Source organism: Akebia trifoliata, chromosome 8 (genome assembly GCF_017979445.1).
Source record: "Akebia trifoliata isolate Shusen 1 chromosome 8, ASM1797944v1, whole genome shotgun sequence".
NCBI lineage: Eukaryota > Viridiplantae > Streptophyta > Magnoliopsida > Ranunculales > Lardizabalaceae > Akebia > Akebia trifoliata.
Genome location: NC_141382.1, coordinates 6,861,169 through 6,886,826, shown reverse-complemented (window position 1 = coordinate 6,886,826; position 25,658 = coordinate 6,861,169). Strand labels below are relative to the sequence as shown.

The following is a 25,658-nucleotide window of genomic DNA, read 5'->3' as shown; positions in this document are numbered from 1 at the left end:
CTATACTTCCATTCTCATTTCTCATTTCTCATCATCATTGATTCATTTCTAAAGAGAAGACAGAGATCTCGAGAGAAAGAGAGACCATGTTGGGTGTGTTCAGCAGTGCTATAGTGACTCCACCGGACGAACTGGTGGCAGCCGGAAGTCGTACACCATCACCAAAGATATCGTCGACGGCGTTATTGAACCGTTTCATCAAGAATAACCCCTCTGCTGTTTCCGTACAGATCGGAGACCATGTTCAATTGGCTTATACTCACCATGATGAGTCGCCGTTACAGCCCAGGTAACGGCCGTCTCTCCTTTTTCGATCTCTCTTTGTGTCGAAATTCTTTAATAAAAATAATTTGGAAAAAGGAACCCATGGGAAATTCATAAATCGAACGATCTTAACCATCTGATCTGATCTGATCTTCAATAGTTTCGATCGTTCGATCGAAATTCGGTCTTTTTATGAGAATCGAAACTTTTCTTTTTTTTCTTTATTTTAGAGATTTTTAGATTTTGGGAGTTTAACCAGAGGAATCGTAGTCTTCATTGAGCCATATAAATTATAAACATACAGCTTCTATTAACACACCAAATTTTACGTATAACACACGAATCTATATGTACATAACTGTTTAATTTAATAATTTTAGAAGGATTGGTTTGATGAAAGTAAAAGTTGGCGTGCCAATGGAATTTCTCGATAAAATGATAACTGTGACGTAGTATTGCGAGAGGACCTAGGGATCTGCATAACCTTATGATTAGACGAGTCAGTAACGGTTCTGGAATCGTTTTCTCCGTAGGCCTGAGAATTACGCATACTGGACACGTGTACAACTGTACATCAAGATTTGAAGGACCAGACGTTTCTCTCGTCTGGATCCATGTTCGACACGTGTACGGCAAAGATTTGGAAAGAGGTCTACTCAGAAACCTGACACAGAGCTGTTTGTCGTTGGCAACTGTGCCATACAAGTGGCAAATCTGTGTAGTTTAGACTTTGGAAAACATGGTTGAGAAGGAAAGATCTTTAGAAACAGATCTCTTGAAAACTCGTAATCTTTTTCAATTCCACACAATCGATGAACAATCAAATTGAACGGCTTGGAATCACCAATCAAGTTCAGTTTGAACTTATTAGAAGGGTTTGGATTAGATGACACGTGTCTTCATTTAGCATGCTCCATCAAAAGTACAATTATTGGTCACTAATCAAGTGGGTCCCACCAAAATTAAAGGCCATGGATCCATGATGACCCAGTCAAATTAATAATTATGTGATAATCTATTAGGATGGATGACTCGCTGGGGACGTTTTACGTGTTAGAGTCGGTCCGTATTTAAGTGGCAGCTCATGACCACTTACATATGCAGTTGAGCTTCTAATCCTACAATTATTGAGCTGTGCTAAGCTGACTCGAAAAAGGAAAAAATCATGGACTTTTTCCTTGTCAACCATAGATTTTTTTTTTTATTGATGTTGCCAATGAAAAAAATTTATGGATCTTTGCACATTTCGAGTCAGTAGAGTGTGTTTGAGTATTTATAATTGTTTATTGATTCGTGATGAATGCACGTGATTTTGATATGCGGTTGACGAGGTAAAAGCACACAACAATAGATCTTTTTCATCGGGATACACATAAAAATGATGTGTGATTTTGTGCCCTTTCCACATCAGTCACATACCCAAACGCTTACCAAAATCACGTGCATTCATTTAATTAGGATGGATGACTTCCCAGAAAGTTTCTTGTGTAGGATCCCTATCTATCTGAGAAGTGCCAGACCAATAATTGTCCATTAGCTGATACCCTACATTTGGGATTAATTTGGATCATTGGGCTACCAATCTCATTAAAATTAAAGAAAGAGAAATTCTATTGGCACACCCAATTTTACTTACAACACATCATTCCTTTTGAAATTGGTTGCTTCTATACAAATAGATTGGTGTATTATGATTAAAAGTTGGTGTGTTAATAGAAGTTCTCTATAGAATAACAACGGTGTCTACGTGGCATGTTTTGGCTGGTGTTAACAACACATCAGACTCCTAAACAAGCTGTGCATGCATCTCTATATGTTTAAATCCAACCAAAACGTGCCACGTAGAAACTGTATGTATAGGTCCTATAGGATCCAGATCTCTTTTCTGTTTTTGTTCAAAAGTTAAAATTACTAGTCCATGGTCCCTCAAACAAGTAGTGACACAATGTGATTTTTTGTAAATGGTTACAGATCATTTGCAGTGAAGGATGAAATATTCTGCTTGTTCGAAGGGATGCTTGATAACTTGGGTAGCTTAATCCAACAATACGGTCTTGCCAAGTCTGCAAATGAGGTGATGTTAGTGATTGAAGCTTACAAAACCCTCCGTGACCGAGCTCCTTACCCGCCTAACCATGTTGTTGGCCACCTCAGTGGGAATTTCGCCTTTGTAGTCTTCGATAAGACGACATCGACCCTATTCGTGGCATCCGTAAGTGACCATCTAGGCCTTGCAAGTAGCAACCATGTAGTCAAGTTGCATTTGTTGATTCTAACAAGTTGGGTATTTGGGCTTTTTAACAGGATCAATTTGGCAAGGTTCCTCTGTATTGGGGCATCACTGCTGATGGATTCGTGGCCTTTGCCGACAATGTTGAATTGCTCAAAGGCGCATGTGGCAAGTCACTTGCATCTTTCCCTCAGGGTAATTTTCCATAACCATCAACCTTACAATTTTGGTTCCCTTATCAACATTGGTTGGTTGAAAGGTGAGACTTTCGACCAACAATCGATCGTGATGGATTGGAGGCAATGTGATACCCTTTTTGACTTGTGATATATAAACTAATCTCACCTAATATTAATGATGTCTTAGCCCAATTATTTTGACAAAATAATGGATGTTTGGGTTCTCTTATTAAATTTGTTGGTTTGGGTATTGGATTGCAGGATGCTTTTTCTCTACTGCAATTGGAGGACTGAGAAGCTTTGAGAACCCTAAGAATAAGATCACAGCCATACCCGCCACCGACGAAGAGATATGGGGTGCAACATTTAAGGTATCAAGATAATTCAATAAGCCCGATTCACATGGATCACTCAAAAAAGATAAAAAGCCCCACTATTTGATTGGTGATTGTGATGTTTAGCCTAGTGTGGTCATCAAGTTGTAGCATGTCACATTATCAACTTGCATAAAGTTGACTCACAAATTTTGATTCTAATTTTCTTTTCTTTTTTATGATTTTGGGACCATTTTTTAGGTGGAAGGGCCAGCAGTATTTGCAGCCACAAAATAAAATCTCTGTCTTCTCTTGACAAACTTATATTTATCCAATTGAGGAAGAGTTTTGGTTTGGCTGTGACTGTAAGATATGCACTGAGTGCCCTGTATATATCAAGTTAGACTTGATGGGTTGAGTGTTGACGGTGCGACACGTGGATGATCTTGTGTATGACATGTGGCAGCAAGTTTCTAGCATGGATGGGGCTGGCAGTCTTTCCCTTTGGTTTTCTGTCTGTACTTCACTCAATGTAGAGTTGTGCTCTCTTTATCTTCATCTTTAATAATAGTGTTTGTAGAAGATGTTAAATCCATGGGTGCCACATATTTTTCTTTGGTTTGTCTTAGTGAGATTGATAATAAATGAGTGAGTCACATTGGGCCCTCCATGTGTTATGCGAAAGATGGTCATATCTGATTAATTAATAAACAAATAGAGATTGAGGTAATTTAATAAAGAGTCGTGCTGGAGTGGACACACGGGGGACACCTTAACGTGGTGGCGCGTGCATATCCATATAAATGCGCTTTATTTGTATCTCGGAGAAAAAACTTCTACAGGCATGCGCACGCCACCACGTCAAGATGTCCCCCCACTGAGGTCGCTCCAACATTAATCTTTAATAAATCATAATAATTTATAGCATATCAAAATCGAAGGTAAGGACAAATAATTTATGATGGTTTAATAATTTATAGAAGCTAAACGAACTAAAAATATTCTCAGAACTGAGGTATTTGAATAATGGCTTCTTTTTTTTTTTTTTTATCCCTTTTGTTGGCGCTTAATCCTGTTAATTATAAACCTTAGTATTTGATTAAATGTTATTGAATTTGTGATTCAAAACTTAGCAATTAGAGATGGTTACGTTAGTGTATCATTTAAGATCTATACCGGCATTTCATGCCATCTACAAAACAACCATTTCTTCTTTTCTGTGAGGAATAAAACAATTGCGTGCGATGAATGATTATGATGTTCTCTTTGTTTTGAATGAGTCAGTTCAATCAAGATTTTAGTTTGTTTATTGTACATTAGGGTGTGCTTGTAAAAATATATAATCGATCTGGGGATGTAATCTTGTAAAAAAAAAAAAAAAAAACTAGCATTGGAGGGATTGTGACAACTTTTTGGATCACACTCATCAAGATTCATGTCATCAGTGAGATATTCAAGATATTTTTTCTTTGATAAAGATTTTCAAGTTGTTTCTTCTTATTCAATCTACTGTTGTCATTGACATCATTATGGTTGTTGTTGAGGACACTCTGATGATCAAGTCAGATGATGAGGAAGAGTGGAAGGAGATGTTTAAGTTTAAGAGTGTTCTTTTGGGCTCTTAATTTCTAGAGCTAAAGAAAATCAACCAACCCTTGACCATCCTCCTCTCTTTTTTATAGAGGGAGGGGAGAAAGCTTGGGCTGGTAGCCAACTTTTCTGATAGTGTGATTGTATCTTTGATTATATAGGTGAGTTGCCCATTTGTTTTAAAGATGGCTGAGGTTGATTCAGGAATACCCTTGGCTTTGACAGCAAACATGCTTGGTAGAAGGGCTTTGAAGCTAAATGGGACAACCGAGGAGAGGGAGATCATTTGAAGAGATCTTGATGCAGATCTCAATGTGACTCGTGCACAAAATTTAGGGGTTATAATATATAATTTGACCTGCATTAGGATCATGATTAGTGCTCAAGAAAATAAGTAAGAAAAGAAATTGAGATTTCATCTTAAGTTTTAAACCAAAATAATGTATTCGATAAAACTAAAAAATTGGTCAGTTTGGTTCCCTTTTTCATTTTCTCTCTCTTTTTTATATATATTTTTCAAAAAAAAGGGGAAAAAAAATCTGTAGGTAGCCTATATGTCTCTTCCCACCATGTACTAATCTCAATTGGTCATTTCCCCGAATAACACATGAAGTTGTGTTTGTTCATATAAACATCACGTACCGAATGCATGGTTATTTCATTTAGCATAAGTTCTTTATGACAATTTCATTTCTAAGGAAATTTGCATGATTAAGTTTCATCAACTATATATCTAGGATTTCATTCTTATATGTTATATAGTTTATTTTCTTTATTGAATGATAATGAAGATAGAAACAAAAATGAAATTTGAATTGTGAGATATTAGAGTAAACTAAAAAATAATTTCATGAAACTTCAATTTGTGTAATTGACTGTGAGCCAAGAGCTCAAAAAATGTTGTCAAGAAGATCATTATTAGCTGAGCCATGACCACTACTAGCTGAGCCACAAATTCAGAAACGGTCGATGATAAGTATTGCCAAACCCTTGTCAATTAAAATTTTGTATTCTAAATCTACCTTACAATTGGTTCAAAGTATATCGACTTCAATCCTCAAGCTTCAAGAATAAGATATTATTCTAGTGATATTAGCGCATCATTATACTATTATTATATCTCAAATTTATCTTTACTGTTATAACGAGAGAAGACCGACTAAAAGTGATTTGACACCAAAATTGAGTGGTCATAAATGCTCCCAGTTTTATATTGTTAAATTTAATATAAGAGTAATGTTGGGGTGACACAGGCTGGACACTGTGATTCTCACAGTTCTGATGTGGATACAAAGCCACGTCACCCACTTAATGAATCAACTGCCACGTCATGAAGTGTAACTAAAAAAAACAATGTCTTCTCCTCTTCTCTCCCTGTTATGTCTTCTCCACTTCTCTCTCTGTTTCAGATATGGGGCAGTTCTCTCCTCATAAACTCACTCTCTCTCTCTCTCTCTTTATATTTCTTCTTCATTTTCTCGATCTCACGATTTTGGGAGATCCCCCTTGTGGCCCTAGGAGTTTTGCATTTTTAACCATGTCCACTATCTTAGTAGTAAATTTTTGCATCTCCTCCTATAAATAAAAATATTAATATTTTATGAAACTGAGTTTAGGTACTGTGTTTATACTTTAAAGTCTTCTATTGGACATGTAAAATTAAGTCAGACAGTTATTATGAATTTAAACTAGAGAGAATCAAACGGATCAAATAAATGGAAAAAAAAAAAAGACCTTGTAAACCGAATTGTTTGTCCTTAATTCGATTCCTAGTAGATTGTCTAACCACACTAGAAATCCTCCTCTGGTATAAGGAAAGGACATGGGTATGTTAACTAAAAGTAATATTGAAGTTTAAAAATTTCTTATTTTCAGTTATTTGCATAAGCATTGAAGTTCTTTGTTGATTGAAGTTGCAAAATAAAATACCCATAATTCCATTCGGCACAAACATAAGATCCAATTCGGAGAATCGCATAAAGTCCTGCTTCTTCTATGTTTCTAAGAATTTTGATAAGGTCTAGATTCTATTCTCAAATACTTTATTGCATTTTAATAACTAAATACCCCATAAATATTTTTTCTCTCATTCGCTTTATGCATTGTAAGTTAATTGAACTATTGATGATCTCAAATTCACCCGAACCCACTTGTCCCGCTTTATGCATTGTAAGTTAATTGAACTATTGATGATCTCAAATTCACCCGAACCCACTTGTCCCTACCCCTGCCCGAAATCGCGAGATTGAGAAAATGAAGAAGAAATATATAGAGAGAGAGAGAACCGTTGCATATCTGAAACAGGGAGAGAAGAGGAGAAGATGTTTTTTTTTTTTAACTTCACTTAATGACGTGGCAGCTGATTCATTAAGTGAGTGATGTGGCTTAGTATTCACGTCAGAATCACAGTGTCCAGCTTGTGTCACCCCAGCATTACTCTTACAAAAAAGTATTCTTTTACTAAGTAATTGTATAAAAAAAAAGCCTTTAATCAATATTTTAAATTACAAATAAACCCTTTTATACATGTGGATTTTAACATGCCAGTCTCTATAATAAGATAGATTCTATTGGCATGCCAACTTTTAGTTACGACGCACCATCATTTTGAAAATCAGCTTGTAAAAGTTGGTGTGCTTATAGAGGCTCTCTATAATACTTACACATCATTCTATAAAATCACATTATGAACCGTCACCAGTTCATTCAAGTTCTCTTCTTGATTGCAATTTTGTTTAACGGTTTCAATCTCTTTGGAAGAGCAGTAAATCATATTAACCAGAATCGAAATTAGATTGCATTTCCATCCAAAACTGAGATTTTTTTTTAATTAATAACAATATTATTTGTTTTTTCATGCCTTTCGATTTTATTTGGTATGAAGGGGTATGGGATTTATTTATGGGTTGATGGGTCTGTAAACCCTATAATTGACTTACTAAGTTTGTTTATTTATTTCTTTAACGCATTTCTATTCTTTTATTATTTTTTAAATAGATATTATTATATAATTTTAACAATCTAATTTCTTTTTCTAAGATACATGTTTTAGATGACATCAAACAGTGGAGTTGCATTGGTCTCTACCTCCTGGGTTCCAAAACCAAAGAGAACATTCGTTAGGTCGTAGGGATTCGTTCTTGTTTTGCGTTAGATCACATCAACCGTTCAAGATTTTCTTTTGGAGGAATTGAGTGTGTATTGATGCCTGGAAGGGGATTGGTGAATGAATATGTGTTTGCTATTAGTTGCTTTATGGGAGTATCTTCCAATTAAGAAAGATGGTGAGGCATTAGCAAAAGTTGGTGTGGCAAGCATCTCTCATATTTAATTAATAACAGAATTACTTGTTGGGTGAATTACTATTTCATGAGCCAAAAACGAGTTATTTCCGATTCTGGCCTCTTTTCATTTTAATTACCAAAATGTGAACAATCATGTTTTCGTTAAAAAATATTCAGAACGAAGTGATTATTTTGCAGGTTTAAAGTGATAATTTTGCAGGTTCAAAGTGAAATTGTCACTTTAAACCTGCGAAATAGTCACTTTAAAAACCTCCTAATTTGTTATCGTTCACATTTTGGTAATTAATATAAACAGTGAGTTAGAATCGTAAATTTGTCGAAAGTTGATCACTTTTTCATAAATATCTCCTACTCGTTTGTTCATTCCTTTAGGTTTTATTCACTATGATATGAAGTGGTATTGGATTTATTTATGGATTGATGGGTGTGTAAACCCAAGAATTGACTTACTAAAATAGGTTTAAAATAGGTTTGTTTATTTATTTCATTAACATTAAAGATCAAATTATATATATGTTAGAATACTTATAAATGGGGCATCTGTGGTGGGGTTTCCTTTGGTATCATTGATGAATTTTGTATGAACCAACGATTTTACGTAATTTCCCCGCTTGCTTTTCGATGAATTATGTGAGAAAGACTTGAAGATATCTCAACTCTATGGACTTGGACCCATAGTTCAGTTGGTTGACATATTGCAATAGATCTTTGATGTCATCGCCATGGGTTGAAGCCTTGCTTAGCTTCCAAAAAAAAAAAACTCAATTCTTTCTTGCATTAGCTCCCTGACAGTTAAGAGTGGGAGGACCATATTCCAGTAGTTATGATGCTCATTGTCATGTTTTAAAATATTGGTGTGTATTGGTCAATACATATTGGTATCGAGTATCGACCAAGACCGATATGAAACATCGAATGTTTTGGCATTTTATCGGTTTTTTCGAAAACATACCATATTTTAAACCATGCTTTCTATAACTAGTCAACCAGTTCTACTATTAAATACTGGATTTCCTTCAATGAAGCAAGCCAAGTTGGAAAGAGTTGGATGTATCGGAACGGGTAGAGAAGGGATTCCTTGAGAGAGACACAAGTGAAAGATACCAAGACTAGGCAAGAGTAGCATTTCTTCTAGTCAGATGGGGCGGTTTGTCTGTTTTTATGTGTTAGAAAAACCTCTTGTTTATGTACTTCTGTTATGTTATTGAAACCATCTTGTTGTTTGCCAGGAGAGTGAGGGAAGCTTACTTGAGGTGGGGTAGCCGAATGAATAAATACAATAAGCTGAATAGATGTGAGTACATGGTTTGGATCATAATTTGGATGATGGTTGTTGCCCATCTTTGCTTTTAACAATAAAAATTGGCAAGCTCAACAACAAAAACTGATGAGCCCGACAATAATTAAAACTGGTGAACTTGACAATAAATAAAAATTGATGAGTTCAACAATAAATAAAATTTGGTGAGCTCGACAATACAAATATTGAACTCAAAAATAAAAATTAATTGTCAAACTTGACGATGTAAAACCCACCTGTTTTCATTTTTTCGAGTTTTTTCAATTAAATTACATTGAAAGATTGACTTAAAACTTGACATAACGACTGGTGTAGATGATATCAAACCAATATAACTATCCTTGATCTATTTTCATCCAAAAATGAGCAAAACAATTGAAATATCCTACCTTCATTTTTTGTTATAAATCATTGAAAAAAAAATTACATCTAAAAGTTCAAAATGAGAAGCATATCATTTTCATTCGTATTCACGATAAAAAATTGTCGGAAATGATTGGAATCGCCACTGGAAAATCTAAGTATATGAAAAAGATGATAACAGTTAGTTTCAGCATTTCAAAAATATTATAACCTGAAATGAGGTTGATGGACCATTAAGACAAGAAAGTTTTACTAAATGGATTATTAAAAGAAGTCCTAAAACTTAGGGACTAATTAGAAAGAAAACTTTCCATCAGAGACCATTAAGTAAATTTCCCTTAAAATTATTCCCTTTCTTATACAACCCCTTCACCCCAAAGAGGATGCCCATGACGGTACACAAAGGCAAACTCTAGATTGAGATAAGAGAGAAACAATAATAAAAGAGTCCTAATAGATGCCATACTCAAATGACTCAATGACGTGGACAAGTTCAGAAACCGTAGATTTGTATGCCTCCAAATAAAAATTGGCAAGCTCAACAATAAAAATTGATGAGCCCGACAATAATTAAAACTGGTAAACTCGACAATATATAAAAATTGATGAGTTCAACAATAAATAAAATTTGGTGAGCTCGACAATAAAAATATTGAACTCAAAAATAAAAATTAATTGTCAAACTCGACGATGTAAAACCCATCTGTTTTCATTTTTTTCGAGCTTTTTCAATTAAATTACATTGAAAGATTGACTTAAAACTTGATATAACGACTTGTGTAGATGATATCAAACGAATATAACTATCCTTGATCTATTTTCATCCAAAAATGAGCAAAACAATTGAAATATCCTACCTTCATTTTTTGTTATAAATCATCGAAAAAAAAAAATTACATCTAAAAGTTCAAAATGAGAGGTATATCATTTTCATTCGTATTCATGATAAAAAATTGTTGGAAATGATTGGAATTGCCACTGGAAAATATAAGTATATGAAGAAGATGATAACATGTAGTTTCAGCATTTCAAAAATATTATAACCTGAAATGAGGTTGATGGACCATTGAGACAAGAAAGTTTTATTAAATGGATTATTAAAAGAAGTCCTAAAACTTAGGGACTAATTAGAAAGAAAACTTTCCATCAGAGACCATTAAGTAAATTTCCCTTAAAATTATTCCCTTTCCTATACGACCCCTTTACCCCAAAGAGGATGCCCATGCCGGTAGACAAAGGCAAACTCTAGATTGAGATAAGAGAGAAACAATAATAAAAGAGTCTTGATAATATGACTCGGCAGATGGCATACTCAAATGACTCCATGGCGTGGACAAGTTTAGGAACCGTAGATTTGTATGCCTTAGGATACATGGTTCCCTTTTGATACACTTTTTTTTTAATTGGGAAGTGCAATCATGTATCCCGAGACGTATAGATATACGATACCCGAACTTGTCATGTCATAGAGTCATTTGAGTATGCCACCTGACGAGTCATATTATCACAACTCATAATAAAAAGATGATGATGAGAGGCAAATACCATAATGTTTGTTACAATTTTTCCTTACATTTATTCCATTTCTCACACGACCGCTTAACTCCAAAGAGGATGCCCATGCCTATGCCCGTAGACAGAGGCAATCTTTAGATTGAGATAAGAGAGAAACAATAATAAAAAGATGATGATGAGAGGCAACTACCATAATGTTTCTTATGACTCATTCTTTAGTGACAAACTCAACAAATGCCTTGCACTAATGCTGGAGTGACACAAATGATGTGGTGGCGTGCACATAACCGTAAATGCTTTATACTCGTATCTTGCAAAAAAACATATACGATTATGTGCACGCCACCACGTCATTGTGTCACCCTTGTGTCACCCTTTGTGTCACCCCAGATGACTCAATGTCTTGTTATACAACTTCATTGCTGAGGTGTATTATAATTTCATTTGAATTTGTTGTAGTTGTAAACCCAAACAAAAATGGTTTATTTCTAACCATGAAAATATAAGTCTAAAATTCAAGTCAAATCATGAGCTATATATAAGTATATTTAATAAATAAAACATTATGTTCCTATCAACAATTAATGAAGCGCATTTTTTTTAATTAATATTAATAAATTATTTAATGGGGTCGGCAAAATGGTTCAATCTGGGCCTGTTTCAATTTGCATCTCTTAAATCAAGGTTTGGAAGGTCAAACTCTATTCTATATTTCTTGGCTTGTTAGCAGAACTCGACATATAGTGGGGACCCAATTCTTCTTCTTCTTTCAAATATGAGGCTTGGCTTTGTTACATAGAACTGTCAAATTGGAAATCTACAATGGGGCCCACCCAAATCAATCAGCCTGATTTGTAGAACCCATTTATTCCCCGCAAATCTTGGTACTTTGATAATGAATTGTGCCTCGTTTGATGCCTTTATTAGAGATTATATTCGATGATCATTAAAAAAAAATTACTCAAAGGAAAGTCGATCCATAATTTTACAGAATCCTGAATTGACCAATCACATCAACCCACATGTTTTGAGGGTGAACCTGATTTATAAAATTACCCAAATTAGATTTTGTGCAATTGGTTTGGATTTTGTGAAATTCTGGATTGATTTTTTCTGAACAAACAATCTCTTAATATCATTAGTGATTTTAGTTAGAGGCGTTCACCTAATTTCTATTAGATTTGAAATATTATGGTGGTTATTGATTCTCATGTTATACAATGCCTCTTGGGGTCAGAGAGTATACTTGGCGAGTGAGAAGATTAATTTCTACTATTAAGAAGGGTATATATGATTTTAAAAATGAGAAATTTACCAATTCATGAACGTGAGATCTAAAAAGTACCATGACAGTTCCGACTCCAAAATATTAACTAAATCACATTTTTCTATTATGGTAATTATTATTATTATTCTAAACGATAAGATTGTAAGGGTGTCTGTAGTATTTATTTATAGATTTTTAATCGTTTTTAAAAAAATAACTTACTTGTCAAAAGAATCTTTTTTACCAACTTTGTAAATAATTTTGGAATTTGTACTCTTTTGGTAAATAAGACAGTTTCACCACATTATTTTTCATATAAATGTATATTATATTTTATATATGTCTTTATCAATTTGAATTGGATTGAATTAGGGCCAATCAAAAAATGGGTTGGGATCCGTTGACTCCTAATAATGAATCGTGAAAAAAACACATGTTCTCAACCCTTTAAACACAAAATCCAATGATTGGGGTTTATAAGTATCTTGATAATACAAATCTTAGAGATACTTATCCCGAGAATAAATCTCAAAAAATATTAATCTTTTATATTGGAGACTAAAACAAAACAAACTTGAAAGTAGAACCTATACTTCCCAAATATAGATAAAATGTTCAGATCCAGGAGTTGGTGGGCCATATTTTTGAGTTAAGAAGTAGTAAGCCCATGAGCCTTTGATGGTATAGTAGGGCCCACCGTCATCAATTTTCCTTCCTAGTACCTTCTAAGAGACGTTGCTTGCTACTTTCCCAATCGCATAAAGTAGAAAGTGGGGAAGTTACATGCATTTGTGGTGTAAAATATTGATTCAAATGTTTAGATTTTTCTAACTTTAGGTTTAGAATAATGATTGCTTGTCTTGTGAAGTGAAATGTTCCAAATGTTTGTCTCGTCCCATCTCGATGATTATCTGAGTCGTTTTATTATCTCGAATGAGACAAGGGTTGAAGAATATTTTGGCCATGGCATCTCGATCATCTTATTCACGAATGATACCAAGATGACTTGGCTAACTCATCTGTATTTCGAATGATTTTCAAAACCATAGGTGAGACACATGTTGCAAAACTCGTCTAAGACCAGATGACTTGCTTGAGTCATCTTGTTATTATCCACTAACGAGACGGATTTACACCACATCTCAATATTCACAGAATCTTGTTTGACAAATTAGATGACTTGGATAATAGTTTAAAAATATTAGTAGTAAAACTCAATCGAGTCAATTGAGCTGAATTTTATATTTTTTATTAAAATAATTTTTTTTAAGTATTTAAATAAATATTATTTTATGACTAAACATCTTCTAATCTACCTTATTATATATAATTTATTATTTTTATTTTTATATAAATATGTATATAAATAAATAATTGTAAACCAACCCAGTAGATTTATCCTGTTGGACCACATCTGAAGAAGCGAAGGTCTTGAGTTCGAATTCCATAGTGGATTTATCCAAGAAATAAGCCGATGCTTGTGGGGAAGAAGGTGGGGGTGGTGGGGAGGGGACTTATCTCTTCCGAAACAAGTTGACTCATCCAAGACAACTCGGTATCTCATCTATGAGATTTGGAATCATGGTGAAACATATAATTTTAGAGGATGGGCACTGTTTATGGGTCCCACTCAAAACACCCTTAACATCTTTTGAGTCAAAAATCTAAATGATTGGATGATTATAACCATTCGATCTATAGATTTTCGTAAGGGTTGGAAGACCAATCCATCATTTGCCCTAATGATGGAAACCACCATTACAATATAAAAAAAAAGTACCACTATGCCTAACGGCATGATTTGATTCTTAGAATCATACTTTCTCATTTGTAATTAATTATACAAGGAGTTGATCACAAGGACAGTGATATAATGACTCCATGGATCATTGATTGAAAGATGATTCTCCAGTTTGATGTGAGCTCTTCTACGTAGAAAAAACCATGTCGAGAACTAATAGACGGACACATAATATAACATGCATGTACACAACAGATTCATTAATGTAAAAGTTAATTTACAATTATCACAAAATAAAAAAGTTTGATTTAATCCCTCTTCAAAATTTTTTTGAAAATTCCAATTGGGACAAGTAAAGAATACTCCTACCATATTATGTTTTACATATAAGAAAAGAATAAAGATTTTATGACGCCCCCACACATGCCTCGCCTCCCTGATGTGGCATGTGTTAGAGTCATAGATTATTTTTCTCGAGATATATAACTATACATATTTATGGGGATGTACAATTGTGTATCCCGAGAGTAAAAATCTATGATTCTAGCCCATGCTATGTTAGGAGGTATCAGAAAATCACAACTCATAAAAAAAATAAGTATGATGATTTTTAAATAATAATAAAAAAAAATGACTAAAAATTAGTCATAAATTATTATTAAATATAATAATTATATTGTAACATTTTTGTTCCACGCCAGTATAATATTGTCCGTTTTGGATAAATATCCTACTTGACTCTAAAATACTAGGCAAGGTCAAGCATTCCCTTATATTCCAAGCTCTAAATGTTCACCCAGTTGTTGGGGATCACTCAACTTCGATCCCTCGATTTCAAAAAAAACTTTCCTAAATCTGGATAGTTGTACTAATGAGATGATAACATTCCCCTCACCCAATTGAATGACCACCGGGGACTCTATAGTTGACTATTTATATATAAATCCACCAAATGATTTCTTATTGTTTTAATGATCCCATTTAGTATCAAAAGATATTTTGAAGATAGGAAATCGAATTCTTTAGCCAAAGAAACAACAATTCATGCTTGTGATGATGTGTTAATCGTGTTAATCTCTGTGCACTTCATTAAGTTTGATGCGAAAGCTCGCATCAAACTTCGACTTTCACACATCCTCATAAAGATTCCACATGGATTATTTATTTGGATCCATTAACTTGGAATTTTTATTTTCAATACTTCGAAGACTTCGATTTAAATGCTCATGGGACCAAGTCAACTAGAAATTATTATTTTCAAGTCAATGACCTCACTAGGTGGGATAAGTGGAACGCTACCAAGAGTGCGACCAAGTCAAGTAAAGAAGTGCCCACTAATTTAGAAATCTTATTTTGATGAAGTATTTATTTAATTAAGTTGATCATACCACGTCGAGGCGCATATAAATGAAATCGTATTTATTTAAAAAAAAAAAGAAGTTTAATTCGATATGATTTGAAAGCAGTTTATCTAATGGAGGCTGATATAATATATATGGGACCCCAAATATCCATACAATTCCATGGGCCCGCACAGTATGGGTGATCATCCCCCTCACCAACCATCACATATCAAAAGCAATTGCTTGTAATCATAGTTTTAAAACTCATTTTGACTTCTCGTTTTGTCTATGAATGAGATCGAGTCGTCTCGAGCAAAATATTCAATTTATTTGAATTGTCTCGGATAAAATTTAAAAAATGCCTTAAAATTAGATCAAATCATATCTCTGAGATAACTTGTCAATTCGTCTTTTCGGTGGACAGACGAGATTAAAAATCATGCTTGTAAGTGAATGTAAAAGTATTGAAACTAGTAATAGATTATTGTGTGATTCATATTTTCTCAGTGATTTTTATCGATAGGGGTGTGCTATGAAAAAGATGGGGCATGTAGTGCCGTTCTAAATTATTGGTCTTATTGACATGTGCCCTTAATGCACGCTTTAAAGTGCAATAAATACATTTTGAAAATTAGAATCTAAGGATATTTTAATAAAAATAAAAATTTCTTCAAGAACATTTTCGATAACAAAAATCAATTTCCAAGTGTATTTATTGCACTTCAACATGTGCACTTAGGGCAGACATTAACAAAATCCTTAAAATAATAAGGATGAACAAAAACACTTTCAGACAAAAATGTAACTAAAAATTCGTGTTCGAGACCGTTCTTTTAATCCGTATTAAATGGTTTTTGCGCCTCCCACTTTCTTTTCCCACTCAACCCACGAGAGACAACACCACACCCCCACTTCTCGAACGGTTGGACTTTAATTCAGGCATTTTGAGGAAGACTGACGATCCTATGCGGTGTCCCGTTATGTTAGGTGTCTACGTGGCACGTTTTAATTGGTCTTTAAAACACCTCGGGCTCCTAATCAAGCTTTTCACGCATCCCAATGTGTTTTTTCCTAATAAAATTGTGCCACGTAGACACCGTTCCTATTCATAGAAACGGGATTCCAACTCATTCCAAATACCGTATTTAAAGTCAATGACCTGTACAATTGGTTTACCCGTTAGTGGAGCTGCACGATTTCATTGGTGCCTCTAAGCTTTGATTTTAATTACAAAACAAGAGGTATTGGCTTTAAATACAAAATTAGATAAGAGTAATTTGAAAATACCCCTTCAGATTTTGGCTTTAAATACAAAATTAGATAAGAGTAATTTGAAAATACCCCTTCAGATTTTGGTAAATAGTTGATTCACCCCGTGTGCCTTCAATCTGATGATGTGCCCCCTTGACTGTAGGGATGTAAGACATAATAAAAGGACCTAAATGCCTTCATCTTCATCCTTGATAAAAAGCCTTGAATCACAAATATGTTTGACTTGTACGATGTTCTTTTTTACTCTCATCTCTTAACTATGGCAATCGAGTTTGATTCCACAATTATTCACCATAGTCAATTCGATTAGTTTAGAGAAATTCTAAAGAGTTCTATATTCTTTTTCAAATAAACGATATTTTTGAATTGAGTCGTGATTTTTTTACGCCCCCTCTAACACACACCCCATATGTCCTTTGACGTGACATGTGCTAGAACCATAGAATCTTCTCTCGGGATACATAGCTATACATCTTCATGAATATATGCAGTTATATATCCTGAGGAAAAGAATCTATGGATCTAGCACATGCCATGTCGGGGGGGGGGGGGAGGGTGCGTCAAAAAATCATTATTCTTTTGAATTTTTTCCCCAGAACCCATAATCCACAATTAAGGGGCATTTCCTACATCCATCATGGGTTTGAATCCCCACATTCGGGGAAGGGTAGCGACTTATGATCTTGTTTCAATTGTCTAAATTAAAATTAGTCAACTTGATAAATAACATCCTCAGCAGTTACAACAATTTACTTTATATATACATATGGGAGCGGTTCGGCAGCCCTAAAGTTTGCCAAGTTTGGTGCCAAACATTTTTTGTAAATCACTTTTGATGAGGTTAAAATTTTTGGAATAGGTTGATTTTTTGTGAGGATGATCTCTACACCAAACTTTAGGGTTGCCGAACCGCTCTCATTTTGAAACTTCTAACCCTATGTATAGGGGATGGTTCAGCAGCCATAAAGTTTGCCAAGTTTGGTGCCAAACATTTTTCAAAATATGGGTTAGAAGCTTTGGAATGAGCTGATTTTTTTTTAGGATGATCTCTATGATGAGGAGATCGTCATCACCAAAAATCAGCCTCTTCCAAAACTTCTAACCTCATCAAAAGTGATTTACAAAAATTGGATGGTCCACGATTCTTCAACTTGTAAATTAGGGTTAGAAGTTTCAAAATGAGCTGATTTTTTGTGAGGATGATCTTTTCACCGTAGAGATCATCCTCACAAAAAATAAGCATATTTCAAAACTTCTAATCCTATGAAAAGTAATTTACAAAAAATGTTTGACACCAAACTTGGCAAACTTTAGGGCTGCCGAACCGCTCCCATATATATATATGGAAAAAAAAAAAAAAAAGACAATACAATATATGTTAGGGAAAAAAAGTATATATGGTCATGACATACATCCACGTCAGAAAATATCCCCCACAATGTTACTCCTGCATGATTCAAAAAACATTACCCTAAAAGATTGAAGAGAATCGAAGAAAAATAGGCTTTGGTTAGAGCTTAAGGATGAGTGCTTTTAAGTCATTTTGTATTAAAGACCAAGGTCAATGGGTATGTCATATGTTTGAAAACACTTGCACGTCAAAATATTCACCAAAACCCTCAATTACTCAACAAATATAAAAGTAAAAAAAAAAAAAAAAATCTTCTTTCAAACGGTCGGTTATATATCACCAATATCTCTCTAGGTGACAGCTCTCTCCTAGAGACACTGTAACAGAAGTTATTTTTTGACAGTTTTTTATTTTGGATTTGATACTCTGAAACTACATTTGTACCTCAATCCTCATCCCCAGACTATAATTTACTCTCTCTCTCTCTCTATATGTTCTGCAAAAAGCGGCAAACGAAATACTATTTTCAACCTTGCTTCCCCCACACCCATCTCTGTCTCTCTCTAAACTAACTGAAAAAACCTCGGAAAAAAGGAAAAACTGCACGATATAAAGAGATCCTCCTTGAATGATATCTTCCTTGTACACCACCTCTTCTCATTCATCTCTTCTCCTTCTCTGCATCTCCTATTTTAGTTTCCAGAAATACCCATTCATCTTTCTCTAAATGACTCAACCCACATCTCCTCAACACCCAGAAACCACTATGTCATACTTTGAAGTTCTCAAGAAGCTCAAGCATCTCAAACCCATTGACTCCTCTTTGGGGATTATTGGGTTCTTCATAGTTACAGTGTTTTTCTTTCTCTGTTGCTTCTCTTACTTAGATTACAGAGTTGTTACAAAAGGGTTTCTGTTTCATGGGCAGACTCAGAGGTTTCGGTGGTTGGGATTCGATGATGACGTGAGTGGAGATAGAAAGTTGGGATATTTTGGAGAAGGGAATGGAGAGTGTGATTTGTTTAGAGGAAAATGGGTTTGGGATGAAACTTATCCTTTGTATCATTCGAGAGATTGTAGGTTTTTGGATGAAGGGTTTAGGTGTTCTGAGAACGGGAGACCTGATAATTTATACACTAAGTGGAGATGGCAACCCAAAGATTGCAACTTGAAAAGGTTTTCAATCTTATCTCTTCTTCATATGTTTCATTTTTTTTTTTCTTTTGATATTAGTCTCTTTCGTTTCTGAATTGTGAAGGGCACTTTAGTTTTTTGCCTCCAAATTCCGTAATTATTATAGATTTTTTTTTTTTAATTCTAGTTTTTCTGTTTCAGTTTTAATGGATTTAGCTTCTCTGAATCCGATTTCTATATTTTTTGTTGAAATCGTTGACATTTTAATTCTGATAAAAAATTGGTTTGATTTATTGGAAATTGGTGAGAACTGAGAACAAATTCCTAACAAAGCAAATAATTTTGATTCTGAGTCTTGGTGTGTGCTTGTTTTGATTATATTTGTTCTCTAATGCTTTATTATCCCAAAATTAAAATAATCTGTTTTTTGGACTCTGCTACAAATCATACTTGCTCTACGTTATATTTTAAATCACTCTAAAGTTTCTATTTTTATCTATTGAACTTCCTTGTTTGGTGGGTTTGTGTTCTTTTCAAGTAGTTTATTGGCCTACATGAGCCATTTGATTTTGCTTGAAAGTGTGTCCAATGAGGGGCATCTATTGGTTTCCCCTTTTGCATCGAGTTCCTCTAACCGGATGTTCTATTTTTTCCCCTTTCGTTCAGTTTGCAAGTTTAATTCGATGCAGTTTGAATTTTGGTATGTTGACTTGATTTGATTCTAATCTGTAATTTGCGCTTTTATCAATTTCGTTTCTACAAATAGGTAAGTCCATATAAACTTGTGTTTAACTCTTCTTATTCTTATATAATAGATTTGATGCAAAGACAATGTTGGAGAAGCTAAGGAACCAACGGGTTGTATTCATTGGTGATTCAATTGGGAGAAACCAATGGGAATCCCTCCTTTGCATGCTTTCATCAGCAATCCCCAACAAGGATTCAATTTACGAAGTGAATGGAAACCCGATCACAAAACACAAAGGATTCTTGGTGTTCAAGTTTCAGGATTTCAATTGCACTATAGAATACTATAGAGCACCATTTCTAGTGGTTCAAAGCCGAGCACCACCCAATGCTCCACATAATGTGAAGACGACCCTGAAATTGGATCAAATTGATTGGACCTCTGTGAAGTGGAGAGATGCAGATGTTCTAGTTTTCAACACTGGGCACTGGTGGAATTATGAGAAGACCATAAGAGGGTAATTAATTCCATCCGAAAATCTATTTCATTTCTGGTAATTTAGTTTCTTTCAACGTACGCTAGATCATTTTCACTTTGAAGTTTCAAGGGTAGTTCAGACATTTTCTGTTTATGAATATGAATTATGATATTTGGGGTGATTTGGTATTTGGAGTTTGAACAGCCATTAAGGATATGTTTGGAAATTTAGAAAGTTTAAGGTCAGTCTAGTCATTTGATTAATTAAAAATCAGGTTTTGGGTAAGTATAAGTTTCACTCTACTTGTTATCTCTAATAAAATCTCATTGGGATTTAAATTTGTGACTCAGAAATTTTAAGTGGCCGTCATATTTTCAGAAAGCTTAGCCTGATGGAAAATTGTGTTGCTTAGGTAGAAGTGAACACCATTTTTGATTGGGTGGTGTTGGGTTTATGTATAATTTCGGATTCCATATCCTGGTGGGGGCCCCTCATCCTGTCACCATTCGATCAGATTGATGGGATTTGTTTATATGGATTCAACCACGTATGTGTTTTACATGATATCAACTAGTTGACAAAGCTACATAGGTCCACCAAGACGAAGATGGAATATTATTTGGTCCCTAGTAAGCTTGTTTGCTTTCACAGTTAACCCATAAGTTCCCCTTCATGCTTTTGTTCTTTAAGTTGCTAATTTTTCGAAGCCTAGAGATTGTTGTCTTGGATGAATTTATATGGATGTTGGATGCCCACTTTCAAAGCAAAGGTTTACAAAACAAAAGAAAAAACTGACTGCTTTTGAGGAAATGTGTGTGTAAACATGGGTTAAGCTTATGTTCTGATATATAAATTAGTATCTGAACTGTCTATGTTTAATTTATTGGTCAGGGGTTGTTATTTCCAAGTTGGAGAGGAAGTGAAGATGGAGATGAGTGTAGAAAGTGCATATAGGAGATCGATCGAGACATTGATTAATTGGCTAGGAAGGGAAGTGAATACAAGCAAGACCCAAGTCTTCTTTCGCACCTATGCCCCTGTACATTTCAGGTTTGTTTCATTGCTTAGTTAACTATTTCATAATTTTCAAGTTATTAAATTTTTATTTACTGTTCTTTCTTTCTCTTGGGTTCTTCAACTTAGGTATCCTTGATCACTTTAGCAAGCATATGTTGGAAGCTAAATTGTATTTTTGAGTAATCGGGAACTTAACATAGTCTAAATTGTATTTTTGAGTAATTGGTTAAAGCGATATTCACATTCTTGGTGATTCCCAACTCTGATCTCTTCTTTTCTAAATAAAATTTCCAAGGTAAGTATTTCTCTAAAACTCAGGTCCATTTGATCATAGAATTAGAAATGAACACATTAGTGATAATGTAAGAGTGGTCACTCACAATAGTTGAGATAATTTTTTTCTTTTTTCCATTACTGCAACATGATCTTGCAATTTTCATGCTTTGGAAAGATGTTACGAATCTCAACGATCTGTTCAAATAGAAACTAATAATCCGATTTTTGCAGAGGTGGGGATTGGAAGACAGGAGGGAGTTGTCACTTGGAAAAACTACCGGAACTGGGCTCATCGCTAGTTATGTCATCCCAAACAAGGACTCAACTCAACATAATCAATGGGGTACTATCTGATCACTCAAACAAGTCTCAGGTGAAGGAATTGGATTTGTTGAATGTGACTTACATGTCATCATGGAGGAAAGATGGCCATTTATCGTTGTACTATATGGGGCCTAAAACTGGCCCGGCTCCTCTTCATAGGCAGGATTGCAGCCATTGGTGCCTTCCTGGGGTGCCCGATGCATGGAACGAGATACTTTACGCACTCTTCCTTAGGCGGCATTCGAAATTCAACAATACCTTCATGGGTACAGGCACGATTTAGTGAAGAAAGCTTCCCCAGTTTTAAAAGTGTTGGGCATTCTTGCAAATTGTTAGATACGGCATTAATGTGGGACATGAAGCTCGGCTTCCTCAAATCCATCACAAAACTTTCTGAAAAGATGATAGATTATTGACGGCAATTTCGCAGGATTTTGACTAGATGGCAGGAGCGAAAGAAGCCCAATTTTAGGGGCAATTTGATTGTGATATTATACGTGAGTGTGTGATTATATGATGATGCCACAAGGCATAAATCCTCAATAGAAAATAATGCATGTAGCATAGCTTCTATTTTATATTATACTTTGTATAGGAAAAAAAAAGAGACAGGATTTGTTACGACCCCAATTTTCTTCTCAATAATTGATTACAACTTTCACAGAGAAACAGAGATAATTTGTGATCTTTTTTTTATATTATTTTCTACAAAAATTTCTGGGGAACCCAAAGAAGAGATGTAATCTACAATCAAACAATCAAGATTCAGTGATCTTTCTTGGCCATTTTTTCTGCAACTTAGAAAACCCATCATCAAGAACATCAGGTTTTAGCAGCTTTTGCATTGCTTCATGACAAATCCTTAAATAAATCCCAAATTTATTATAAGAAGCCATCAATTTAGTATAAGCTCTCATCCAATTTTCATAGAAATCTTTCAACATTTAGCAGGAACCAACTAACCCATCATCTATAATAGTACATTTTTTCAGATTTAACAGAAAAACTATCATCCATAGCAGCTAAATTTTGTATTTTTATGGAGAGAGAGAGAGAAAATGAACTCAACCAATATATCATTAATGAAGAAAATATGGAAAACGAATCCATTACAATTTTTTCTTCTCTTACAGTACTTTTCTTCTACTTCTTCTGACGAACTCCATGACCGAAGGACGAACCCTAATACCAAGAACCCCTTTCTGCAACTCCTCTCTCCTCAAACCCAACAACACCATCAAAGAACAAGAACAAAACCCCAAAATCCAACCTTTAACACCTCTCCTCCTACCTCTATTCAAAATCCCCAAAACCCCCAAACCCAAAACCAAATCACTCAAACCCTGCAATTCTTTCCCGAAAATCAACAATAGTAACAAAGCACAAACCACCAAAAAAATGCCTAAATTCCCAAATTTTCTCCTCCTTCCCCTCCACCAACCTTCATACTCTCCCCCTCCAAAACCATTCCAAGACCCAAATCCGCCTCCTTTTCCGCCCCCAAACCCTTCTTTAATAATCAAATTCACTGGTTCTGGAAGTAATTTCAGATTCGTTGCAACAAATAAAGCGAATTCAAGTGCCATTTTTCTTGAAATTCGCAATGTAGTTCGTCTCCGATTCTTTCTTGCAGAAATAATCAATGTTGGTTTCGGAAATTCTTGAAGAGGAGAAAGATAGAGAAGGTTCGGGTGTGAGAGATCAGAGGGTCTGAGAAACAAATGAGATTTGCTGAACTTCCATTGATGTGTGGATGCAGAGTTGTTGCAGAGAGAGAGATCTCGAATGCTACTTTGATGGGACGAAAGAGAGGGCTTTAAGAAGAGAGATTGGGGTTTGAAGGGTAAAATTTGCTGCATTGTTTTTTATTCTGTAAAAGCGAAGAAGAAGGAGAGAGAGAGAGAGAGAGAGGAGACCGCTTAGAGAGAGGGTTTTGATTTGGTGTTTATTACGAGGTTGTCAGGTTTTGAATGCGTAAATTTTCACATACACCCCCAGGATTTTGGTATATATTTTGTGATGCCATATATTTTTAGATTGATGTTATACCCCCCTTGAGATGGGTCTTCTTGAGAGGCTAATGAGAGGGAGATTCAAAAGAGGGCTGGTGGGGGTGGATCAATCCTGGATTGAGGATTTGGGTTATGATAAGGATCTAATCTGATAATTTATCGGATTGATTTTGGATCAATTATGTCCTGATTTGATAACGACGATCAACTCAAAGAAAATATTAAATTATATTATATATTTTATTTAGATGTATAAAATTTATTCAGATCCTAAAGTTGAGATTTGATGAAAATCCAATTCAATTAAATGCTTTTTGAATAGGTTATAGGTCCATTATAATCCTTAATGGATTGGTCCCAAATCAACCATAATAGTCATGTTCAAATTTTGAAATTATTCCATTTGATCAATTTAGATAAGTTTAGAAAAGTAGTGCAGAATTAAACTAAAGCACGAACCTATTGATCTATTGGTGGTGTGATTTTAAATCTCATTCGAGTCATCTCGGTATCGTCCACGAATGAGACGGATAGACTTGACATCTCAACTATGCAGAATCTCATGAGATATCTCAGACAAGATTTCACAAATCTCATGCGAGATAAGCATCTACATGTTGAACACAAAATCATTGAAACTATTGTATTTAGCCCTTCAATTTTTGGTGAATATTAGCGATATCCTTTGTGTTTTTAAATTTGAAACTTATGTTTTTTCTCCCTTAATTTCAATTAATTGAAGAAGACTAAAATGCCATCCCCTTCAACAACTAGTTGTTGCAGGTTGGCCTAATTCCGTTTTTACTTTTCTAAAGACGGTCCTTTTCTCTCCCTGGATTGATAACTTGGTTGTTCAATATTGCTAACTCTTAAATTTTTTATTTTTTTTCAAACTAGTCAGGTTCAAGCTCTTCAATCCTAGTGTTTTAAAAATTGGATCGGCGCGACGGTCAAGTTGGGTCCGACAAGAAAATTTTAAGATGATGGTTGGATTTGTTAAAAATCGAAAATTGATTTTAAATCATTGATTTTTTCTTGATTTAAGGTTGTATCGCAAAAACCAATCATTTTTTAATCATCAATTTCTTAAGTAAGAAGTGAAAGAAAAATACATTGGTCTTATCCAACAACAATCACCTCCAATCAATCTTAAAAGCATTTCTTTTTTAAGGAAAATTTACAAAATCCTTCTTAAATTGTAGGACGAGTTACAATTTTGGTCTTTTTAAAGAAACCTTGAAAACTTAAATAGTTGAATTACCATAAATGCCATGAAATTACTAAGTTTCTTCTTCTTCTAAGGGGATGTTTATTGTTTTGTAATCCATTTACCATTTATTAAATAATAAATATTAAAATTGAGAATCTTATGTAATTTAAAAGAATTTAATATATTTTATTTTAAATAATTATATATATAATTATTTAAAATAAGAAATCGGTTAGACCAAATTGAACCTCGTTTAGATCCCGTCTAACCAATTAAGCAAAATTTTGATTCGATTACCGGTCTAATTTTAAAATATTGCTTCAACCTAACCTCAAATAGTAAATTAATTAAATATATTCAACCTTATTTTTAGTCCAATGATTTCTACCTTCCCTTAACCTTTTGTAGAAAATCTTAGATTTTCTACTTAAAGTTTCATTGTTTAATATGCTTCTTTAAAAATTATAAGTTTGGAGGTCAAAGAC

At 34.4% G+C, this 25,658-nt stretch overlaps 3 protein-coding genes across 4 annotated transcripts; 2 read left to right on the top strand and 1 right to left on the bottom strand.

Annotated features, from left to right (window-relative positions):
• LOC147395804 (stem-specific protein TSJT1-like) lies at positions 1-3,580 on the top strand. The gene is made up of 5 exons (XM_086450561.1): positions 1-289; positions 2,236-2,476; positions 2,569-2,689; positions 2,935-3,044; positions 3,249-3,580. The coding sequence occupies exons 1-5, from the start codon at positions 87-89 to the stop codon at positions 3,282-3,284; spliced, it is 711 nt and encodes a 236-aa protein (XP_086306687.1). The 5' UTR covers positions 1-86; the 3' UTR covers positions 3,285-3,580.
• A 14,842-nt stretch (positions 3,581-18,422) lies between these two features.
• On the top strand, positions 18,423-22,647 carry LOC147395803 (protein trichome birefringence-like 10). 2 transcript variants are annotated; one of them, XM_086451109.1, is made up of 4 exons: positions 18,432-19,210; positions 19,984-20,373; positions 21,226-21,384; positions 21,859-22,647. In XM_086451109.1, the coding sequence occupies exons 1-4, from the start codon at positions 18,762-18,764 to the stop codon at positions 22,232-22,234; spliced, it is 1,374 nt and encodes a 457-aa protein (XP_086307235.1). In that variant the 5' UTR covers positions 18,432-18,761; the 3' UTR covers positions 22,235-22,647. The 2 variants fall into 2 exon arrangements, with proteins under 2 accessions (XP_086307236.1, XP_086307235.1); XM_086451110.1 differs by lacking the exon at positions 21,859-22,647 and having other exon boundaries at positions 18,423-19,210; positions 21,226-21,849.
• Positions 22,648-23,078: 431 nt separating this feature from the next.
• LOC147395802 (uncharacterized) lies at positions 23,079-23,537 on the bottom strand. The gene has a single exon (XM_086449412.1). It carries the CDS (start codon positions 23,535-23,537, stop codon positions 23,079-23,081), a length of 459 nt encoding a protein of 152 aa, XP_086305538.1.
• Between the last annotated feature and the right edge of the window lie 2,121 nt (positions 23,538-25,658).

What these genes read in the sequence shown, in the direction of transcription:
- LOC147395804 (XM_086450561.1), top strand. Translation starts at nt 87, where the DNA reads ATGTTGGGTGTGTTCAGCAGTGCTATAGTGACTCCACCGGACGAACTG. An exon ending in GAGTCGCCGTTACAGCCCAG is followed by an intron (nt 290 to 2,235) that starts GTAACGGCCGTC and finishes AAATGGTTACAG; the next exon opens with ATCATTTGCAGTGAAGGATG. An exon ending in CGACCCTATTCGTGGCATCC is followed by an intron (nt 2,477 to 2,568) that starts GTAAGTGACCAT and finishes GCTTTTTAACAG; the next exon opens with GATCAATTTGGCAAGGTTCC.
- LOC147395803 (XM_086451109.1), top strand. Translation starts at nt 18,762, where the DNA reads ATGACTCAACCCACATCTCCTCAACACCCAGAAACCACTATGTCATAC. An exon ending in AAAGATTGCAACTTGAAAAG is followed by an intron (nt 19,211 to 19,983) that starts GTTTTCAATCTT and finishes CTTATATAATAG; the next exon opens with ATTTGATGCAAAGACAATGT. An exon ending in TATGAGAAGACCATAAGAGG is followed by an intron (nt 20,374 to 21,225) that starts GTAATTAATTCC and finishes TTTATTGGTCAG; the next exon opens with GGGTTGTTATTTCCAAGTTG.
- LOC147395802 (XM_086449412.1), bottom strand. Translation starts at nt 23,537, where the DNA reads ATGGCACTTGAATTCGCTTTATTTGTTGCAACGAATCTGAAATTACTT.